General features: G+C 43.9%; 1 protein-coding gene across 1 annotated transcript in view; it reads right to left on the bottom strand.

The window, feature by feature from the left end:
* The window catches only part of LOC138366709 (neural cell adhesion molecule 1-like), a 1,471,037-nt gene that overhangs the window by 830,588 nt on the left and 621,667 nt on the right, over positions 1–18,782 (bottom strand). Inside the window, exon 12 of the mRNA XM_069327980.1 lies at positions 2,233–2,341. Within this exon, the coding sequence (XP_069184081.1) occupies positions 2,233–2,341 (109 nt within the window). The remainder of the gene's footprint in view (positions 1–2,232; positions 2,342–18,782) is intronic.

Below are 18,782 nucleotides of genomic sequence, written 5' to 3'. Positions count from 1 at the left end.
ACGGTGTGGGCTACTCTGTTGTCTTTCCTGACCACACTTATATGTGTCGCCTTCCTCTGGAGGCTAGCACCTTCACAGCAGAACTTTATGCTATTCTCTATGCTTTTTATCTCCTGCTTTCCCGGTGTCAGTCCTCCTTTGTGGTGGTAGTTGACTCTCGTAGTGCCCTCATGGTGTTAGGGTCCTTTAATTCAGTCCACCCGGTGGTTGTCGAGATTCAACATTGGCTGTTTCTTATCTCCAGTAAATTTAAGTCGGTTGCATTTTGCTGGGTTCCCAGCCATGTTGGTGTCTCTTTAAATGAGCGTGCGGATGCTGCCGCTAAGGAAGCTATCCGTGCTTGTCCCATCTCCCGTAGAAGTATTCCTTATTCCGACTTTTACCCAATTATTCATGCCTCCATCCTTGCCCGCTGGCAGAGTTATTGGTGTTCTGTTATTGGTAACAAACTGCGTACTCTTAAGAGTCGTGTGTCCCAGTGGCCTTCCTCCTGCCACCATAACCGGCGATGGGAAACGGCTCTGGCTAGGTTACATATTGGCCTTACCCGTTTAACTCACGGTCACTTAATGGAGCTCCGCCCTGCTCCTTATTGTCTACATTGCATTGTCCCTCTTACAGTCATGCATATCCTTGTTGAGTGTCCTGACTTCCAGGGCGAGCGTGTCTTGTTTTCCGACCATCCCCCATGGTCGCTTGTCCCTCGATAGAATTCTTGGCGACTCAGATTCTTTTGATATCGTTCGCCTTATGCGTTTCTGTTCTCGTATTGGCATCCTTGGTGATATTTAGCGCCCTCTGATTATCCCACACATTTGATGGTGCTACATAGCCTTCTCGGTTTGGTGCCTTCTATTGATAATTACTTACTCATCAAGCAATTGCATTACCAGGGAGAACACGAGCCACCATGTTCACATGTAGACTTGCCTTTTACCTTTGACTTGTGACTCTGGTGGCCCAAGTGAATGAAATATTATTATCCAACGTTGTAAACTAAATTTTGATAAAAAAATCTCGGAACATGTTGTAATATATGAATCAAAATCTAAGGGTGTTCTTCTTTTCACTATCTTCTTCTTGAGGTTATCTTGAGATGATTTTGGGGCTTAGCGTCCCCGCCCCCTGGTCCTCGACCAGACCTCATGTTTGTTACACACCCCCAAGAAGCAGCCTGTAGCAGCTGTCTAACTCCCAGGTACCTATTTACTGCTAGGTAATAGGTAACCAGGGTGAACAACTTTTTCACCATTTGTCTCCGCCTCCACCGTGGATCGAACCCAGAACCTCAGGGCTACGAATCCTAAGCTCTGTCCACCCAGCTGTCAGGAGCCCTATGCCTACGCCCAACTAGCCTACTAGTGAGTGATCTTGGTCACCTGCAAACTATAGCTCTAATTCTTCTTCTGGTGCCGGGGAGGCAAACACCATAGCCAGCCCACGACGGTAGAGCAACGGTCTTGCTTCATGCTGGTCGGCGTTCAATCCCCGACCATCCAAATGGTTGGTTACCATACCTTCCTCCCCGTCACATCCCAACTCTTTATCCAGACCCCTTCCAAGTGCTATATAGTGGTAATTGTTTGAAGCCTTCCCCCTGATAATTCCCTCCCCAGGTGAGCAAGAGTAAGCCCCAATCACCTCAAGGTGAAGGGCGACAACGACATCACATGTTAACAAGTACCCACCTGAAGGTGGTGGGGCTGGGTACGACCACACCTGGCAGGAGGGACCCACCTGAAGGTGGTGGGGCTGGGTACGACCACACCTGGCAGGAGGGACCCACCTGAAGGTGGTGGGGCTGGGTACGACCACACCTGGCAGGAGGGACCCACCTGAAGGTGGTGGGGCTGGGTACGACCACACCTGGCAGGAGGGACCCACCTGAAGGTGGTGGGGCTGGGTACGACCACACCTGGCAGGAGGGACCCACCTGAAGGTGGTGGGGCTGGGTACGACCACACCTGGCAGGAGGGACTCACCTGAAGGTGGTGGGGGATGGGTACGACCACACCTGGCAGGAGGGACTCACCTGAAGGTGGTGAGGGATGGGTACGACCACACCTGGCAGGAGGGACTCACCTGAAGGTGGCGGGGGCTGGGTACGACCACACCTGGCAGGAGGGACTCACCTGAAGGTGGCGGGGGCTGGGTACAACCACACCTGGCAGGAGGGACTCACCTGAAGGTGGCGGGGGCTGGGTACAACCACACCTGACAGGAGGGACTCACCTGAAGGTGGCGGGGGCTGGGTACGACCACACCTGGCAGGGCACGCACAGCTGTTCGTGCCGGGCAGCGCCGTACACCGTCTGCTGCTGCTCCACACACCTCGGGGAGACTGTGAAGAACAGGATGACATGTTTTGTAGAGTGAGCACGCTATTGTGAGAGAGAGAGAGAGAGAGAGTGAGAGAGATGAATGGTTAAAGAAGAGTGGCTGCAAGAGCTGCCAACAGGTAGGAGTAACAAGGTGCAATGATACTCGTGGGTGAGTGAGTGCTGTACATAACATTACACCACAGTTGGTGGGTATCCCGCCAGTACCACAGTTGGTGGGTATCACACCAGTACCACAGTTGGTGGGCATCACACCAGTACCACAGTTGGTGGGTATCACACCAGTACCACAGTTGGTGGGTATCACACCAGTACCACAGTTGGTGGGTATCACACCAGTACCACAGTTGGTGGGTATCACACCAGTACCACAGTTGGTGGGCATCACACCAGTACCACAGTTGGTGGGTATCACACCAGTACCACAGTTGGTGGGCATCACACCAGTACCACAGTTGGTGGGCATCACACCAGTACCACAGTTGGTGGGCATCACACCAGTACCACAGTTGGTGGGTATCACACCAGTACCACAGTTGGTGGGTATCACACCAGTACCACAGTTGGTGGGTATCACACCAGTACCACAGTTGGTGGGTATCACACCAGTACCACAGTTGGTGGGTATCACACCAGTACCACAGTTGGTGGGTATCACACCAGTACCACAGTTGGTGGGTATCCCGCCAGTACCACAGTTGGTGGGTATCCCGCCAGTACCTCAGTTGGTGGGTATCCCACCAGTACCACAGTTGGTGGGTATCACACCAGTACCACAGTTGGTGGGTATCCCGCCAGTACCACAGTTGGTGGGTATCACACCAGTACCACAGTTGGTGGGTATCCCGCCAGTACCACAGTTGGTGGGTATCCCGCCAGTACCACAGTTGGTGGGTATCACGCCAGTACCACAGTTGGTGGGTATCCCGCCAGTACCACAGTTGGTGGGTATCCCGCCAGTACCACAGTTGGTGGGTATCCCGCCAGTACCACAGTTGGTGGGTATCACACCAGTACCACAGTTGGTGGGTATCCCGCCAGTACCACAGTTGGTGGGTATCCCGCCAGTACCACAGTTGGTGGGTATCAAACCAGTACCACAGTTGGTGGGTATCACACCAGTACCACAGTTGGTGGGCATCACACCAGTACCACAGTTGGTGGGTATCCCGCCAGTACCACAGTTGGTGGGTATCAAACCAGTACCACAGTTGGTGGATATCCCACCAGTACCACAGTTGGTGGGTATCACACCAGTACCACAGGTGGTGGGTATCCCGCCAGTACCTCAGTTGGTGGGTATCCCACCAGTACCACAGTTGGTGGGTATCACACCAGTACCACAGTTGGTGGGTATCCCACCAGTACCACAGTTGGTGGGTATCACACCAGTACCACAGTTGGTGGGTATCCCACCAGTACCACAGTTGGTGTGTATCAAACCAGTACCACAGTTGGTGGATATCCCACCAGTATCACAGTTGGTGGGTATCACACCAGTACCTCAGTTGGTGGGTATCCCACCAGTATCACAGTTGGTGGGTATCACACCAGTACCACAGTTGGTGGGTATCACACCAGTACCACAGTTGGTGGGTATCACACCAGTACCACAGTTGGTGGGTATCACACCAGTACCACAGTTGGTGGGTATCCCGCCAGTACCACAGTTGGTGTGTATCACGCCAGTACCACAGTTGGTGGGTATCACATCAGTACCACAGTTGGTGGGTATCACACCAGTACCACAGGTGGTGGGTATCACGCCAGTACCACAGGTGGTGGGTATCACACTAGTACCACAGTTGGTGGGTATCACACCAGTACCACAGGTGGTGGGTATCACGCCAGTACCACAGTTGGTAGGTATCACACCAGTACCACAGGTGGTGGGTATCACACCAGTACCACAGGTGGTGGGTATCACGCCAGTACCACAGGTGGTGGGTATCACACCAGTACCACAGTTGGTGTGTATCACACCAGTACCACAGGGGGTTGGTATCACACCAGTACCACAGTTGGTGGGTATCACACCAGTACCACAGGTGGTGGGTATCACGCCAGTACCACAGGTGGTGGGTATCACACCAGTACCACAGGTGGTGGGTATGACACCAGTACCACAGTTGGTGGGTATCACACCAGTAACACAGTTGGTGGGTATCACGCCAGTACCACAGTTGGTGGGTATCACACCAGTACCACAGTTGGTGGGTATCACACCAGTACCACAGTTGGTGGGTATCACACCAGTACCACAGGTATTGGGTATCACACCAGTACCACAGTTGGTGGGTATCACACCAGTACCACAGTTGGTGGGTATCACACCAGTACCACAGTTGGTGGGTATCACACCAGTACCACACTGGTGACAAAGGCACACACGAAAGGGCTCAGACTTGTGAGCGAGTTTACCAACAGAGAAAACCAGATTACCTTCCTTCAAGAAGCGTGTCTGGACACGTGAGATCATTATAACAGGGATCGAGGCTCTCTAAAAAGGGGCAAGGGAAAAGCAGAAACGTGATGTAGTTAACTGGCGGAAACTATTGACATGTTGCAGTTATCTGGCGGAAAGTATCAAACATGTTGCAGTTATTTTTTGGAAAGTATCAACATGTTGCAGTTAATTGGCGGAAAGTATCAACATGTTGCAGTTAATTGGCGGAAAGTATTAACATGTTGCAGTTATTTGGCGGAAAGTATCAACACGTTCCAGTTAATTGGCAGTAAGTGCCAACATGTTGCAGTTAACTGGCTGACAGTACCGACATGTTGCAGTTAACTGGTAGAAAGTACCAACATGTTGCAGTTAACTGGCGGTCAGTACCAATATGTTGCAGTTAACTGGTAGAAAGTACCAACATGTTGCAGTTAACTGGCAGAAGGTACCAACATGTTGCAGTTATCTGGCAGAAAGTACCAACATGTTGCATTTAATTGGCGGAAAGTATCAACATGTTGCAGTTAACTGGCGGAAAGTACCAACATATTACAGTTAACTTGTGGAAAGTACCAACATGTTACAGTTAACTTGTGGAAAGTACCAACATGTTGCAGTTAACTGGTTGAAAGTACTAACATGTTGCAGTTAACTGGCGGAAAGTATCAACATGTTTCAGTTAACTGGCGGAAAGAACCAACATGTTGCAGTTAACTGGTAGAAAGTACCAACATATTGCAGTTAACTGGCAGAAAGTACCAACATGTTGCAGTTAACTGGCAGAAGGTACCAACTTGTGCAGTTACTGGCGGAAAGTATCAACATGTTGCAGTTAACTGACAGAAAGTACCAACATGTTGCAGTTAATGACTGAAAGTACCAACATATTGCAGTTAACTGGCGGAAAGTACCAACATGTTGCAGTTAACTGGCGGAAAGTATCAACATGTTGCAGTTAACTGGCAGAAAGTACCAACATATTGTAGTTAATTGGTAGAAAGTACCAACATATTACAGTTAACTGGTAGAAAGTACCAACATATTGCAGTTAACTGGCAGAAAGCACCAACATGTTGCAGTTAACTGGCAGAAAGTACCAACATGTTGCAGTTAACTGGCAGAAAGTACCAACATGTAGCAGTTATCTGGCAGAAAGTACCAATATGTTGCAGTTAACTGGCGGAAAGTATCAACATTTTGCAGTTAACTGGCAGAAAGGACCAACATGTTGCAGTTAATGGCGGAAAGTATCAACATATTGCAGTTAACTGGCGGAAAGTACCAACTTGTGCAGTTAACTGGCTAACAGTACCAACATGTTGCAGTTAACTGGCAGAAAGTACCAACATGTTTCAGTTAACTGGCGGAAAGAACCAACATGTTGCAGTTAACCGGTAGAAAGTACCAACATATTGCAGTTAACTGGCAGAAAGTACCAACATGTTGCAGTTAACTGGCAGAAGGTACCAACTTGTGCAGCTAACTGGCGGAAAGTATCAACATGTTGCAGTTAACTGGCAGAAAGTACCAACATGTTGCAGTTAATGGCGGAAAGTATCAACATATTGCAGTTAACTGGCGGAAAGTACCAACTTGTGCAGTTAACTGGCTAACAGTACCAACATGTTGCAGTTAACTGGCAGAAAGTACCAACATGTTTCAGTTAACTGGCGGAAAGAACCAACATGTTGCAATTAACTGGTAGAAAGTACCAACATATTGCAGTTAACTGGCAGAAAGTACCAACATGTTGCAGTTAACTGGCAGAAGGTACCAACTTGTGCAGTTACTGGCGGAAAGTATCAACATGTTGCAGTTAACTGACAGAAAGTACCAACATGTTGCAGTTAATGGCGGAAAGTACCAACATATTGCAGTTAACTGGCGGAAAGTACCAACATGTTGCAGTTAACTGGCGGAAAGTATCAATATGTTGCAGTTAACTGGCAGAAAGTACCAACATATTGTAGTTAATTGGTAGAAAGTACCAACATATTACAGTTAACTGGTAGAAAGTACCAACATATTGCAGTTAACTGGCAGAAAGTACCAACATGTTGCAGTTAACTGGCAGAAAGTTCCCACATGTTGCAGTTAACTAGCAGAAAGTACCAACATGTTGCAGTTAACTGGCAGAAAGTACCAACATGTTGCAGTTAACTGGCAGAAAGTACCAACATGTAGCAGTTATCTGGCAGAAAGTACCAACATGTTGCAGTTAACTGGCGGAAAGTATCAACATTTTGCAGTTAACTGGCAGAAAGGACCAACATGTTGCAGTTAATGGCGGAAAGTATCAACATATTGCAGTTAACTGGCGGAAAGTACCAACTTGTGCAGTTAACTGGCTAACAGTACCAACATGTTGCAGTTAACTGGCAGAAAGTACCAACATGTTTCAGTTAACTGGCGGAAAGAACCAACATGTTGCAGTTAACTGGTAGAAAGTACCAACATATTGCAGTTAACTGGCAGAAAGTACCAACATGTTGCAGTTAACTGGCAGAAGTTACCAACTTGTGCAGCTAACTGGCGGAAAGTATCAACATGTTGCAGTTAACTGGCAGAAAGTACCAACATGTTGCAGTTAATTTCGGAAAGTATCAACATATTGCAGTTAACTGGCGGAAAGCACCAACATATTGCAGTTAACTGGAGGAAAGTACCAACTTGTGCAGTTAACTGGCGGAAAGTATCAACATGTTGCAGTTAACTAGCGGAAAGTATCAACATGTTGCAGTTAACTGGTGGACAGTAGCAACATGTTGCAGTTAACAGGCTGACAGTACCAACATGTTGTAGTTAATTGGTAGAAAGTACCAACATATTGCAGTTAACTGGTAGAAAGTACCAACATGTTGCAGTTAACTGGCAGAAAGTACCAACATGTTGCAGTTAACTGGCAGAAAGTATCAAAATGTTGCAGTTAACTGGCAGAAAGTACCAACGTATTGTAGTTAATTGGTTGAAAGTACCAACATATTACAGTTAACTGGTAGAAAGTACCAACATGTTTCAGTTAACTGGCGGAAAGAACAAACATGTTGCAGTTAACTGGTAGAAAGTACCAACATGTTGCAGTTAACTGGCAGAAAGTACCAACATGTTGCAGTTAACTTTCAGAAAGTTCCCACATGTTGCAGTTAACTGGCAGAAAGTACCAACATGTTGCAGTTAACTGGCAGAAAGTACCAACATGTTGCAGTTAACTGGCAGAAAGGACCAACATGTTGCAGTTAATGGCGGAAAGTATCAACATATTGCAGTTAACTGGCGGATAGTACCAACTTGTGCAGTTAACTGGCTAACAGTACCAACATGTTGCAGTTAACTGACAGAAAGTACCAACATGTTTCAGTTAACTGGCGGAAAGAACCAACATGTTGCAGTTAACTGGTAGAAAGTACCAACATATTGCAGTTAACTGGCAGAAAGTACCAACATGTTGCAGTTAACTGGCAGAAGGTACCAACTTGTGCAGCTAACTGGCGGAAAGTATCAACATGTTGCAGTTAACTGGCAGAAAGTACCAACATGTTGCAGTTAATGGCGGAAAGTATCAACATATTGAAGTTAACTGGCGGAAAGTACCAACATATTGCAGTTACCTGGCGGAAAGTACCAACTTGTGCAGTTAACTGGCGGAAAGTATCAACATATTGCAGTTAACTAGCGGCAAGTATCAACATGTTGCAGTTAACTGGTGGACAGTAGCAACATGTTGCAGTTAACAGGCTGACAGTACCAACATGTTGCAGTTAATTGGTAGAAAGTATCAACATATTGCAGTTAACTGGTAGAAAGTACCAACATATTGCAGTTAACTGGCAGAAAGTACCAACATGTTGCAGATAACTGGCAGAAAGTTCCAACATGTTGCAGTTAACTGGCAGAAAGTACCAACATGTTGCAGTTAACTGGCGGACAGTACCAACATGTTGCAGTTAACTGGCAGAAAGTACCAACATGTAGCAGTTATCTGGCAGAAAGTACCAACATGTTGCAGTTAACTGGCGGAAAGTATCAACATTTTGCAGTTAACTGGCAGAAAGGACCAACATGTTGCAGTTAATGGCGGAAAGTATCAACATATTGCAGTTAACTGGCGGAAAGTACCAACTTGTGCAGTTAACTGGCTAACAGTACCAACATGTTGCAGTTAACTGGCAGAAAGTACCAACATGTTTCAGTTAACTGGCGGAAAGAACCAACATGTTGCAGTTAACTGGTAGAAAGTACCAACATATTGCAGTTAACTGGCAGAAAGTACCAACATGTTGCAGTTAACTGGCAGAAGTTACCAACTTGTGCAGCTAACTGGCGGAAAGTATCAACATGTTGCAGTTAACTGGCAGAAAGTACCAACATGTTGTAGTTAATTTCGGAAAGTATCAACATATTGCAGTTAACTGGCGGAAAGCACCAACATATTGCAGTTAACTGGAGGAAAGTACCAACTTGTGCAGTTAACTGGCGGAAAGTATCAACATGTTGCAGTTAACTAGCGGAAAGTATCAACATGTTGCAGTTAACTGGTGGACAGTAGCAACATGTTGCAGTTAACAGGCTGACAGTACCAACATGTTGTAGTTAATTGGTAGAAAGTACCAACATATTGCAGTTAACTGGTAGAAAGTACCAACATGTTGCAGTTAACTGGCAGAAAGTACCAACATGTTGCAGTTAACTGGCAGAAAGTATCAAAATGTTGCAGTTAACTGGCAGAAAGTACCAACGTATTGTAGTTAATTGGTTGAAAGTACCAACATATTACAGTTAACTGGTAGAAAGTACCAACATGTTTCAGTTAACTGGCGGAAAGAACAAACATGTTGCAGTTAACTGGTAGAAAGTACCAACATGTTGCAGTTAACTGGCAGAAAGTACCAACATGTTGCAGTTAACTTTCAGAAAGTTCCCACATGTTGCAGTTAACTGGCAGAAAGTACCAACATGTTGCAGTTAACTGGCAGAAAGTACCAACATGTTGCAGTTAACTGGCAGAAAGGACCAACATGTTGCAGTTAATGGCGGAAAGTATCAACATATTGCAGTTAACTGGCGGATAGTACCAACTTGTGCAGTTAACTGGCTAACAGTACCAACATGTTGCAGTTAACTGGCAGAAAGTACCAACATGTTTCAGTTAACTGGCGGAAAGAACCAACATGTTGCAGTTAACTGGTAGAAAGTACCAACATATTGCAGTTAACTGGCAGAAAGTACCAACATGTTGCAGTTAACTGGCAGAAGGTACCAACTTGTGCAGCTAACTGGCGGAAAGTATCAACATGTTGCAGTTAACTGGCAGAAAGTACCAACATGTTGCAGTTAATGGCGGAAAGTATCAACATATTGAAGTTAACTGGCGGAAAGTACCAACATATTGCAGTTACCTGGCGGAAAGTACCAACTTGTGCAGTTAACTGGCGGAAAGTATCAACATATTGCAGTTAACTAGCGGAAAGTATCAACATGTTGCAGTTAACTGGTGGACAGTAGCAACATGTTGCAGTTAACAGGCTGACAGTACCAACATGTTGCAGTTAATTGGTAGAAAGTATCAACATATTGCAGTTAACTGGTAGAAAGTACCAACATATTGCAGTTAACTGGCAGAAAGTACCAACATGTTGCAGATAACTGGCAGAAAGTTCCAACATGTTGCAGTTAACTGGCAGAAAGTACCAACATGTTGCAGTTAACTGGCGGACAGTACCAACATGTTGCAGTTAACTGGTAGAAAGTACCAACATGTTGCAGTTAACTGGCAGAAGGTACCAACATGTTGCAGTTAACTGGCAGAAAATACCAACATGTTGCATTTAATTGGCGGAAAGTATCAACATGTTGCAGTTAACTGACGGAAAGTACCAACAAATTACAGTTAACTTGTGGAAAGTACCAACATGTTACAATTAACTTGTGGAAAGTACCAACACGTTGCAGTTAACTGGAAGAAAGTACTAACATGTTGCAGTTAACTGGCGGAAAGTACCAACATGTTGCTGTTAACTGGCAGAAAGTACCAACATGTTGCAGTTAACTTTCAAAAGTACCAACATGTTGCAGTTAACTGGCGGAAAGTACCAACTTGTGCAGTTAACTGGCGGAAAGTATCTACATGTTGCAGTTAACTGGCTGAAAGTACCAACATGTTTCAGTTAACTAGCGGAAAGAACCAACATGTTGCAGTTACCTGGTAGAAAGTACCAACATATTGCAGTTAACTGGCAGAAAGTACCAACTTGTGCAGTTAACTGGCTAATAGTACCAACATGTTGCAGTTAACTGGCAGAAAGTACCAACATGTTTCAGTTAACTGGCGGAAAGAACCAACATGTTGCAGTTAACTGGTAGAAAGTACCAACATGTTGCAGTTAACTGGTAGAAAGTACCAACATGTTGCAGTTAACTGGCAGAAGGTACCAACTTGTGCAGTTAACTGGCGGAAAGTATCTACATGTTGCAGTTAACTAGCGGAAAGTATCAACATGTTGCAGTTAACTGGTGGACAGTACCAACATATTGCAGTCACCTGGCGGAAAGTACCAACTTGTGCAGTTAACTGGCGGAAAGTATCAACATGTTGCAGTTAACTAGCGGAAAGTAACATGTTGCAGTTAACTGGTGGACAGTAGCAACATGTTGCAGTTAACAGGCTGACAGTACCAACATGTTGCAGTTAATTGGTAGAAAGTTCAACATATTGCAGTTAACTGGTAGAAAGTACCAACATATTGCAGTTAACTGGCAGAAAGTACCAACATGTTGCAGTTAACTGGCAGAAAGTTCCAACATGTTGCAGTTAACTGGCAGAAAGTACCAACATGTTGCAGTTAACTGGCGGACAGTACCAACATGTTGCAGTTAACTGGAAGAAGGTACCAACATGTTGCAGTTAACTGGCAGAAAGTACCAACATGTTGCATTTAATTGGCGGAAAGTATCAACATGTTGCAGTTAACTGGCGGAAAGTACCAACATATTACAGTTAACTTGTGGAAAGTACCAACATGTTACATTAACTTGTGGAAATTACCAACATGTTGCAGTTAACTGGCAGAAAGTACTAACATGTTGCAGTTAACTGGCGGAAAGTACCAACATGTTGCAGTTAACTGGCAGAAAGTACCAACATGTTGCAGTTAACTGGCAGAAAGTACCAACATGTTGCAGTTAACTGGCGGAAAGTACCAACTTGTGCAGTTAACTGGCGGAAAGTATCAACATGTTGCAGTTAACTGGCAGAAAGTACCAACATGTTGCAGTTAATGGCGGAAAGTACCAACATATTTCAGTTAACTGGCGGAAAGTACCAACTTGTGCAGTTAACTGGCGGAAAGTACCAACTTGTGCAGTTGACTGGCGGAAAGTATCAAAATGTTGCAGTTAACTGGCAGAAAGTACCAACATGTTGCATTTAACTGGCGGAAAGTATCAACATATTGCATTTAACTGGCGGAAAGTACCAACATATTGCAGTTAACTGGCGGAAAGTACAAACATATTGCAGTTAACTGGCGGAAAGTACCAACTTGTGCAGTTAACTGGCGGAAAGTATCAACATGTTGCAGTTAACTGGCGGAAAGTATCAACATGTTGCAGTTAACTGTCGGAAAATATCAACATGTGGCAGTTAACTTTCGGAAAGTATCAACATGTGGCAGTTAACTGGCGGAAACTATAAACATGTGGCAGTTAACTGGCGGAAAGTATCAACATGGTGCAGTTAACTGGCGGAAACTATAAACATGGTGCAGTTAACTGGTGGAAAGTAGCAACATGTTGCAGTTAACAGGCTGACAGTACCAACATGTTGCAGTTAACTGGTAGAAAGTACCAACATATTGCAGTTAACTTTTAGAAAGTACCAACATATTGCAGTTAACTGGCAGAAAGTACCAATATGTTGCAGTTAACTGGCAGAAAGTTCCAACATGTTGCAGTTAACTGGCAGAAAGTACCAACATGTTGCAGTTAACTGGCGGACAGTACCAACATGTTGCAGTTAACTGGTAGAAAGTACCAACATGTTGCAGTTAACTGGCAGAAGGTACCAACATGTTGCATTTAATTGGCGGAAAGTATCAACATGTTGCAGTTAACTTGTGGAAAGTATCAACATGTTACAGTTAACTTGTGGAAAGTACCAACATGTTGCAGTTAACTGGCAGAAAGTACCAACATATTGCAGTTAACTGGCAGAAAGTACCAACTTGTGCAGTTAACTGGCTAATAGTACCAACATGTTGCAGTTAACTGGCAGAAAGTACCAACATGTTTCAGTTAACTGGCGGAAAGAACCAACATGTTGCAGTTAACTGGTAGAAAGTACCAACATGTTGCAGTTAACTGGCAGAAGGTACCAACTTGTGCAGTTAACTGGCGGAAAGTATCTACATGTTGCAGTTAACTAGCGGAAAGTATCAACATGTTGCAGTTAACTGGTGGACAGTACCAACATATTGCAGTCACCTGGCGGAAAGTACCAACTTGTGCAGTTAACTGGCGGAAAGTATCAACATGTTGCAGTTAACTAGCGGAAAGTAACATGTTGCAGTTAACTGGTGGACAGTAGCAACATGTTGCAGTTAACAGGCTGACAGTACCAACATGTTGCAGTTAATTGGTAGAAAGTTCAACATATTGCAGTTAACTGGTAGAAAGTACCAACATATTGCAGTTAACTGGCAGAAAGTACCAACATGTTGCAGTTAACTGGCAGAAAGTTCCAACATGTTGCAGTTAACTGGCAGAAAGTACCAACATGTTGCAGTTAACTGGCGGACAGTACTAACATGTTGCAGTTAACTGGAAGAAGGTACCAACATGTTGCAGTTAACTGGCAGAAAGTACCAACATGTTGCATTTAATTGGCGGAAAGTATCAACATGTTGCAGTTAACTGGCGGAAAGTACCAACATATTACAGTTAACTTGTGGAAAGTACCAACATGTTACATTAACTTGTGGAAATTACCAACATGTTGCAGTTAACTGGCAGAAAGTACTAACATGTTGCAGTTAACTGGCGGAAAGTACCAACATGTTGCAGTTAACTGGCAGAAAGTACCAACATGTTGCAGTTAACTGGCAGAAAGTACCAACATGTTGCAGTTAACTGGCGGAAAGTACCAACTTGTGCAGTTAACTGGCGGAAAGTATCAACATGTTGCAGTTAACTGGCAGAAAGTACCAACATGTTGCAGTTAATGGCGGAAAGTACCAACATATTTCAGTTAACTGGCGGAAAGTACCAACTTGTGCAGTTAACTGGCGGAAAGTACCAACTTGTGCAGTTGACTGGCGGAAAGTATCAAAATGTTGCAGTTAACTGGCAGAAAGTACCAACATGTTGCATTTAACTGGCGGAAAGTATCAACATATTGCATTTAACTGGCGGAAAGTACCAACATATTGCAGTTAACTGGCGGAAAGTACAAACATATTGCAGTTAACTGGCGGAAAGTACCAACTTGTGCAGTTAACTGGCGGAAAGTATCAACATGTTGCAGTTAACTGGCGGAAAGTATCAACATGTTGCAGTTAACTGTCGGAAAATATCAACATGTGGCAGTTAACTTTCGGAAAGTATCAACATGTGGCAGTTAACTGGCGGAAACTATAAACATGTGGCAGTTAACTGGCGGAAAGTATCAACATGGTGCAGTTAACTGGCGGAAACTATAAACATGGTGCAGTTAACTGGTGGAAAGTAGCAACATGTTGCAGTTAACAGGCTGACAGTACCAACATGTTGCAGTTAACTGGTAGAAAGTACCAACATATTGCAGTTAACTTTTAGAAAGTACCAACATATTGCAGTTAACTGGCAGAAAGTACCAATATGTTGCAGTTAACTGGCAGAAAGTTCCAACATGTTGCAGTTAACTGGCAGAAAGTACCAACATGTTGCAGTTAACTGGCGGACAGTACCAACATGTTGCAGTTAACTGGTAGAAAGTACCAACATGTTGCAGTTAACTGGCAGAAGGTACCAACATGTTGCATTTAATTGGCGGAAAGTATCAACATGTTGCAGTTAACTTGTGGAAAGTATCAACATGTTACAGTTAACTTGTGGAAAGTACCAACATGTTGCAGTTAACTGGCAGAAAGTACTAACATGTTGCAGTTAACTGGCGGAAAGTACCAACATGTTGCAGTTAACTGGCGTAAAGTACCAACTTGTGCAGTTAACTGGCGGAAAGTATCAACATGTTGCAGATAACTGGCAGAAAGTACCAACATGTTGCAGATAACTGGCAGAAAGTATCAACATATTGCAGTTAACTGGCGGAAAGCACCAACTTGTGCAGTTAACTGGCTAACAGTACCAACATATTGCCGTTAACTGGCGGAAAGTACCAACATATTGCAGTTAATTGGCGGAAAGTACCAACTTATGCAGTTAACTGGAGGAAAGTACCAACATATTGCATTTAGCTGGCGGAAAGTACCAACTTGTGCAGTTAACTGGCGGAAAGTATCAACATGTTGCAGTTATCTGGCGGAAAGCATCAACATATTGCATTTAACTGGCGGAAAGTACCAACATGTTGCAGTTATCTGGCGGAAAGCATCAACATATTGCATTTAACTGGCGGAAAGTACCAGCATATTGCAGTTAACTGGCGGAAAGTACCAACATATTGTAGTTATCTGGCGGAAAGTACAAACTTGTGCAGTTAACTGGCGGAAAGTATCAATATGTTGCAGTTAACTGGCGGAAAGTATCAACATGTTGCAGTTAACTGTCGGAAAATATCAACATGTGGCAGTTAACTGGCGGAAAGTATCAACATGGTTCAGTTAACTGGCGGAAACTATAAACATGGAAACTATAAACTGGTGGAAAGTAGCAACATGTTGCAGTTAACAGGCTGACAGTACCAACATGTTGCAGTTAACTGGTAGAAAGTACCAACATATTGCAGTTAACTGGCAGAAATTACCAACATGTTGCAGTTAACTGGTGGAAAGTACCAACATGTTGCAGTTATCTGGTGGAAAGTACCAACATGTTGCAGTTAATTGGCGGAAAGTACCAACATATTGCAGTTAACTGGCAAAAAGTATCAACATGTTGCAGTTAACTGGCGGAAAGTATCAACATGTTGCAGTTAACTGGAGGAAATTATCAACATGTGGCAGTTAACTCGCGGAAATTATCAACGTGTGCAGTTAACTGGCGGAAAGTATCAATATGTTGCAGTTAACTGGCGGAAAGTATCAACATGTTGCAGTTAACTGTCGGAAAATATCAACATGTGGCAGTTAACTGGCGGAAAGTATCAACATGGTTCAGTTAACTGGCGGAAACTATAAACATGGAAATTATAAACTGGTGGAAAGTAGCAACATGTTGCAGTTAACAGGCTGACAGTACCAACATGTTGCAGTTAACTGGTAGAAAGTACCAACATATTGCAGTTAACTGGCAGAAATTACCAACATGTTGCAGTTAACTGGTGGAAAGTACCAACATGTTGCAGTTATCTGGTGGAAAGTACCAACATGTTGCAGTTAATTGGCGGAAAGTACCAACATATTGCAGTTAACTGGCAAAAATGTATCAACATGTTGCAGTTAACTGGCGGAAAGTATCAACATGTTGCAGTTAACTGGAGGAAATTATCAACATGTGGCAGTTAACTCGCGGAAATTATCAACGTGTTACAGTTAATTGGTGGAAAGTAGCAACATGTTGCAGTTACCAGGCTGACAGTACCAACATGTTGCAGTTAACTGGTAGAAAGTTCCAACATGTTGCAGTTAACTGGTAGAAAGTTCCAACATGTTGCAGTTAACTGGCGGATAGTACCAACATGTTGCAGTTAACTGGCAGAAAGTACCAACATGTTGCAGTTAACTGGCAGAAAGTACCAACATGTTGCAGTTAACTGGCAATAAGTTCCAACATGTTGCATTTAACTGGCGGACAGTACCAACATGATGCAGTTAACTGGCCGAAAGTACCAACTTGTTGCAGTTAAATGGCGGAAAGTATCAACATGTTGCAGTTAAATGGCGGAAAGTATCAACATGTTGCAGTTAACTGGCGGAAAGTACCAACATATTACAGTTAACGTGTGGAAAGTACCAACATGTTACAGTTAACTTGTGGAAAGTACCAACATGTTGCAGTTAACTGGCAGAAAGTATCAAGAAGTTGCAGTTAACAGGCTGACAGTACCAACATGTTGCAGTTAACTGGTAGAAAGTACCAACATGTTGCAGTTAACTGGCGGACAGTAAGAACATCTTGCAGTTAACTGGCAGAAAGTACCAACATGTTGCAGTTAACTGGCAGAAAGTACCAACATGTTGCATTTAACTGGCAGACAGTACAAACATGTTGCAGTTAACTGGCAGAAAGTACCAACATGTTGCAGTTAACTTCTAGAAAGTACAACATGTTGCAGTTAACTGGCAGAAAGTACCAACATGTTGCAGTTAACTGACAGAAAGTACCAACATGTTGCAGGTAACTGGTGGAAATTACGAACATGTTGCAGTTAACTGGCGGAAAGTACTAACGTGTTGCAGTTAACTGGCGGTAAGTACCAACGTGTTGCAGTTAACTGGCGGAAAGTATCAACATGTTGCAGTTAACTGGCGGGAAATACCAACATGTTGCAGTTAACTTGTGGAAAGTAGCAACATGTCATAGTTAACTGGAAGGAAGTGAAACATATTATTGCTAACTGAAAGTAAGTAGAAGTATGTGGTAATTAACTTTACCACATAAATTTGTAACACATACAACATATTGTAACTGACAAAGTAACAACACGTTGTAGTATACTAGTGGAAGACAACAACAAGTTGTAGTTAACTGGAGGGAAGTAGGAAACATGTTCTAGTTTACTGGGGGCAAGTATCAACATATTGTAGTTAATTTGTGGAAAATATCAACATAGTTTATTATTCTATGTGATGTAGCATCTTATTCTTATTCTGCTGAGATGTAGATTTATTATTCTGCTGAGATGTAGCATCGTATTGTATACAGCTGGGAAGTAGCAACATGGTGCTGTATACCGTTGGCAAGTAGCAACATGTTAACCTGAGTAATTCCAGGTACTCAGGTACGGCAAAAATGAGGATGTAAAACATTATACAGGGTACATAACACAATCGAATCTGCCCATAGTAGGAAAACAGCATGACAAGGATTTGGGAATAATTATGTCCGACGACCTAACGTTTGGGGAGCATAACCAAGCAAATATTGCATCAGCCAGAAAAATGATAGGATGGATTACGAGAACTTTCAGATCCAAGGATCCCGATACAATAGTTGTACTCTTCAAGTCACTTGTGTTGTCCCGTCTTGTGTACTGCGCAGTACTCACTTTCCCCTTCAGAGCAGGAGAGATTGCTGAAATAGAGGGAATACAACGAACATATACGGCACGCATAGACGCGATTAAAGCACCTAAATTAATGAGAACGTCTCAAAGCTCTCCAAATGTACTCACTAGAAATGAGACGAGAGAGGCACCAATTAATATCCACATGGAAAATAGAGACCAGGCCCCTCCAGTAATCTACACTGTAAAATAACAACGTACTGGAATGAACGATATGGAAGAAAATGCAGAATAGAACCAGCGAAGAGCAGAGGTGCCATAGGCACAATCAGAGAACGCTGTATAAACATCAGAGGTCTGCGGTTGTATCTTCAAGAGAACACTAGACTGTTTTCTAAAAGAAGTTCCGGACCAATCGAGCTGTGGTTGGTATGTGGGCCTGCAGGCCGCTCCAAGCAACAACCTGGTGTACCAAACCCTCACAAGTAAAGCCTGGCATCGGGCTGGGCTTGAGGAGTAGAACAAATCCCAAAACACCATCAAGCAAGTATCAAGCATGCATAGTGTAGTATACCGCTGGGAAGTAGCAACATGGTGTTGTATACCGCTGGGAAGAAACAACATGGCGTAGTATACTGCTGGGACATAGCAACATGGTGTAGTACACCACTGGGAA

Source organism: Procambarus clarkii, chromosome 20 (genome assembly GCF_040958095.1).
Source record: "Procambarus clarkii isolate CNS0578487 chromosome 20, FALCON_Pclarkii_2.0, whole genome shotgun sequence".
Lineage (NCBI taxonomy): Eukaryota > Metazoa > Arthropoda > Malacostraca > Decapoda > Cambaridae > Procambarus > Procambarus clarkii.
This window is presented reverse-complemented; position numbering and strand designations above follow the sequence as displayed.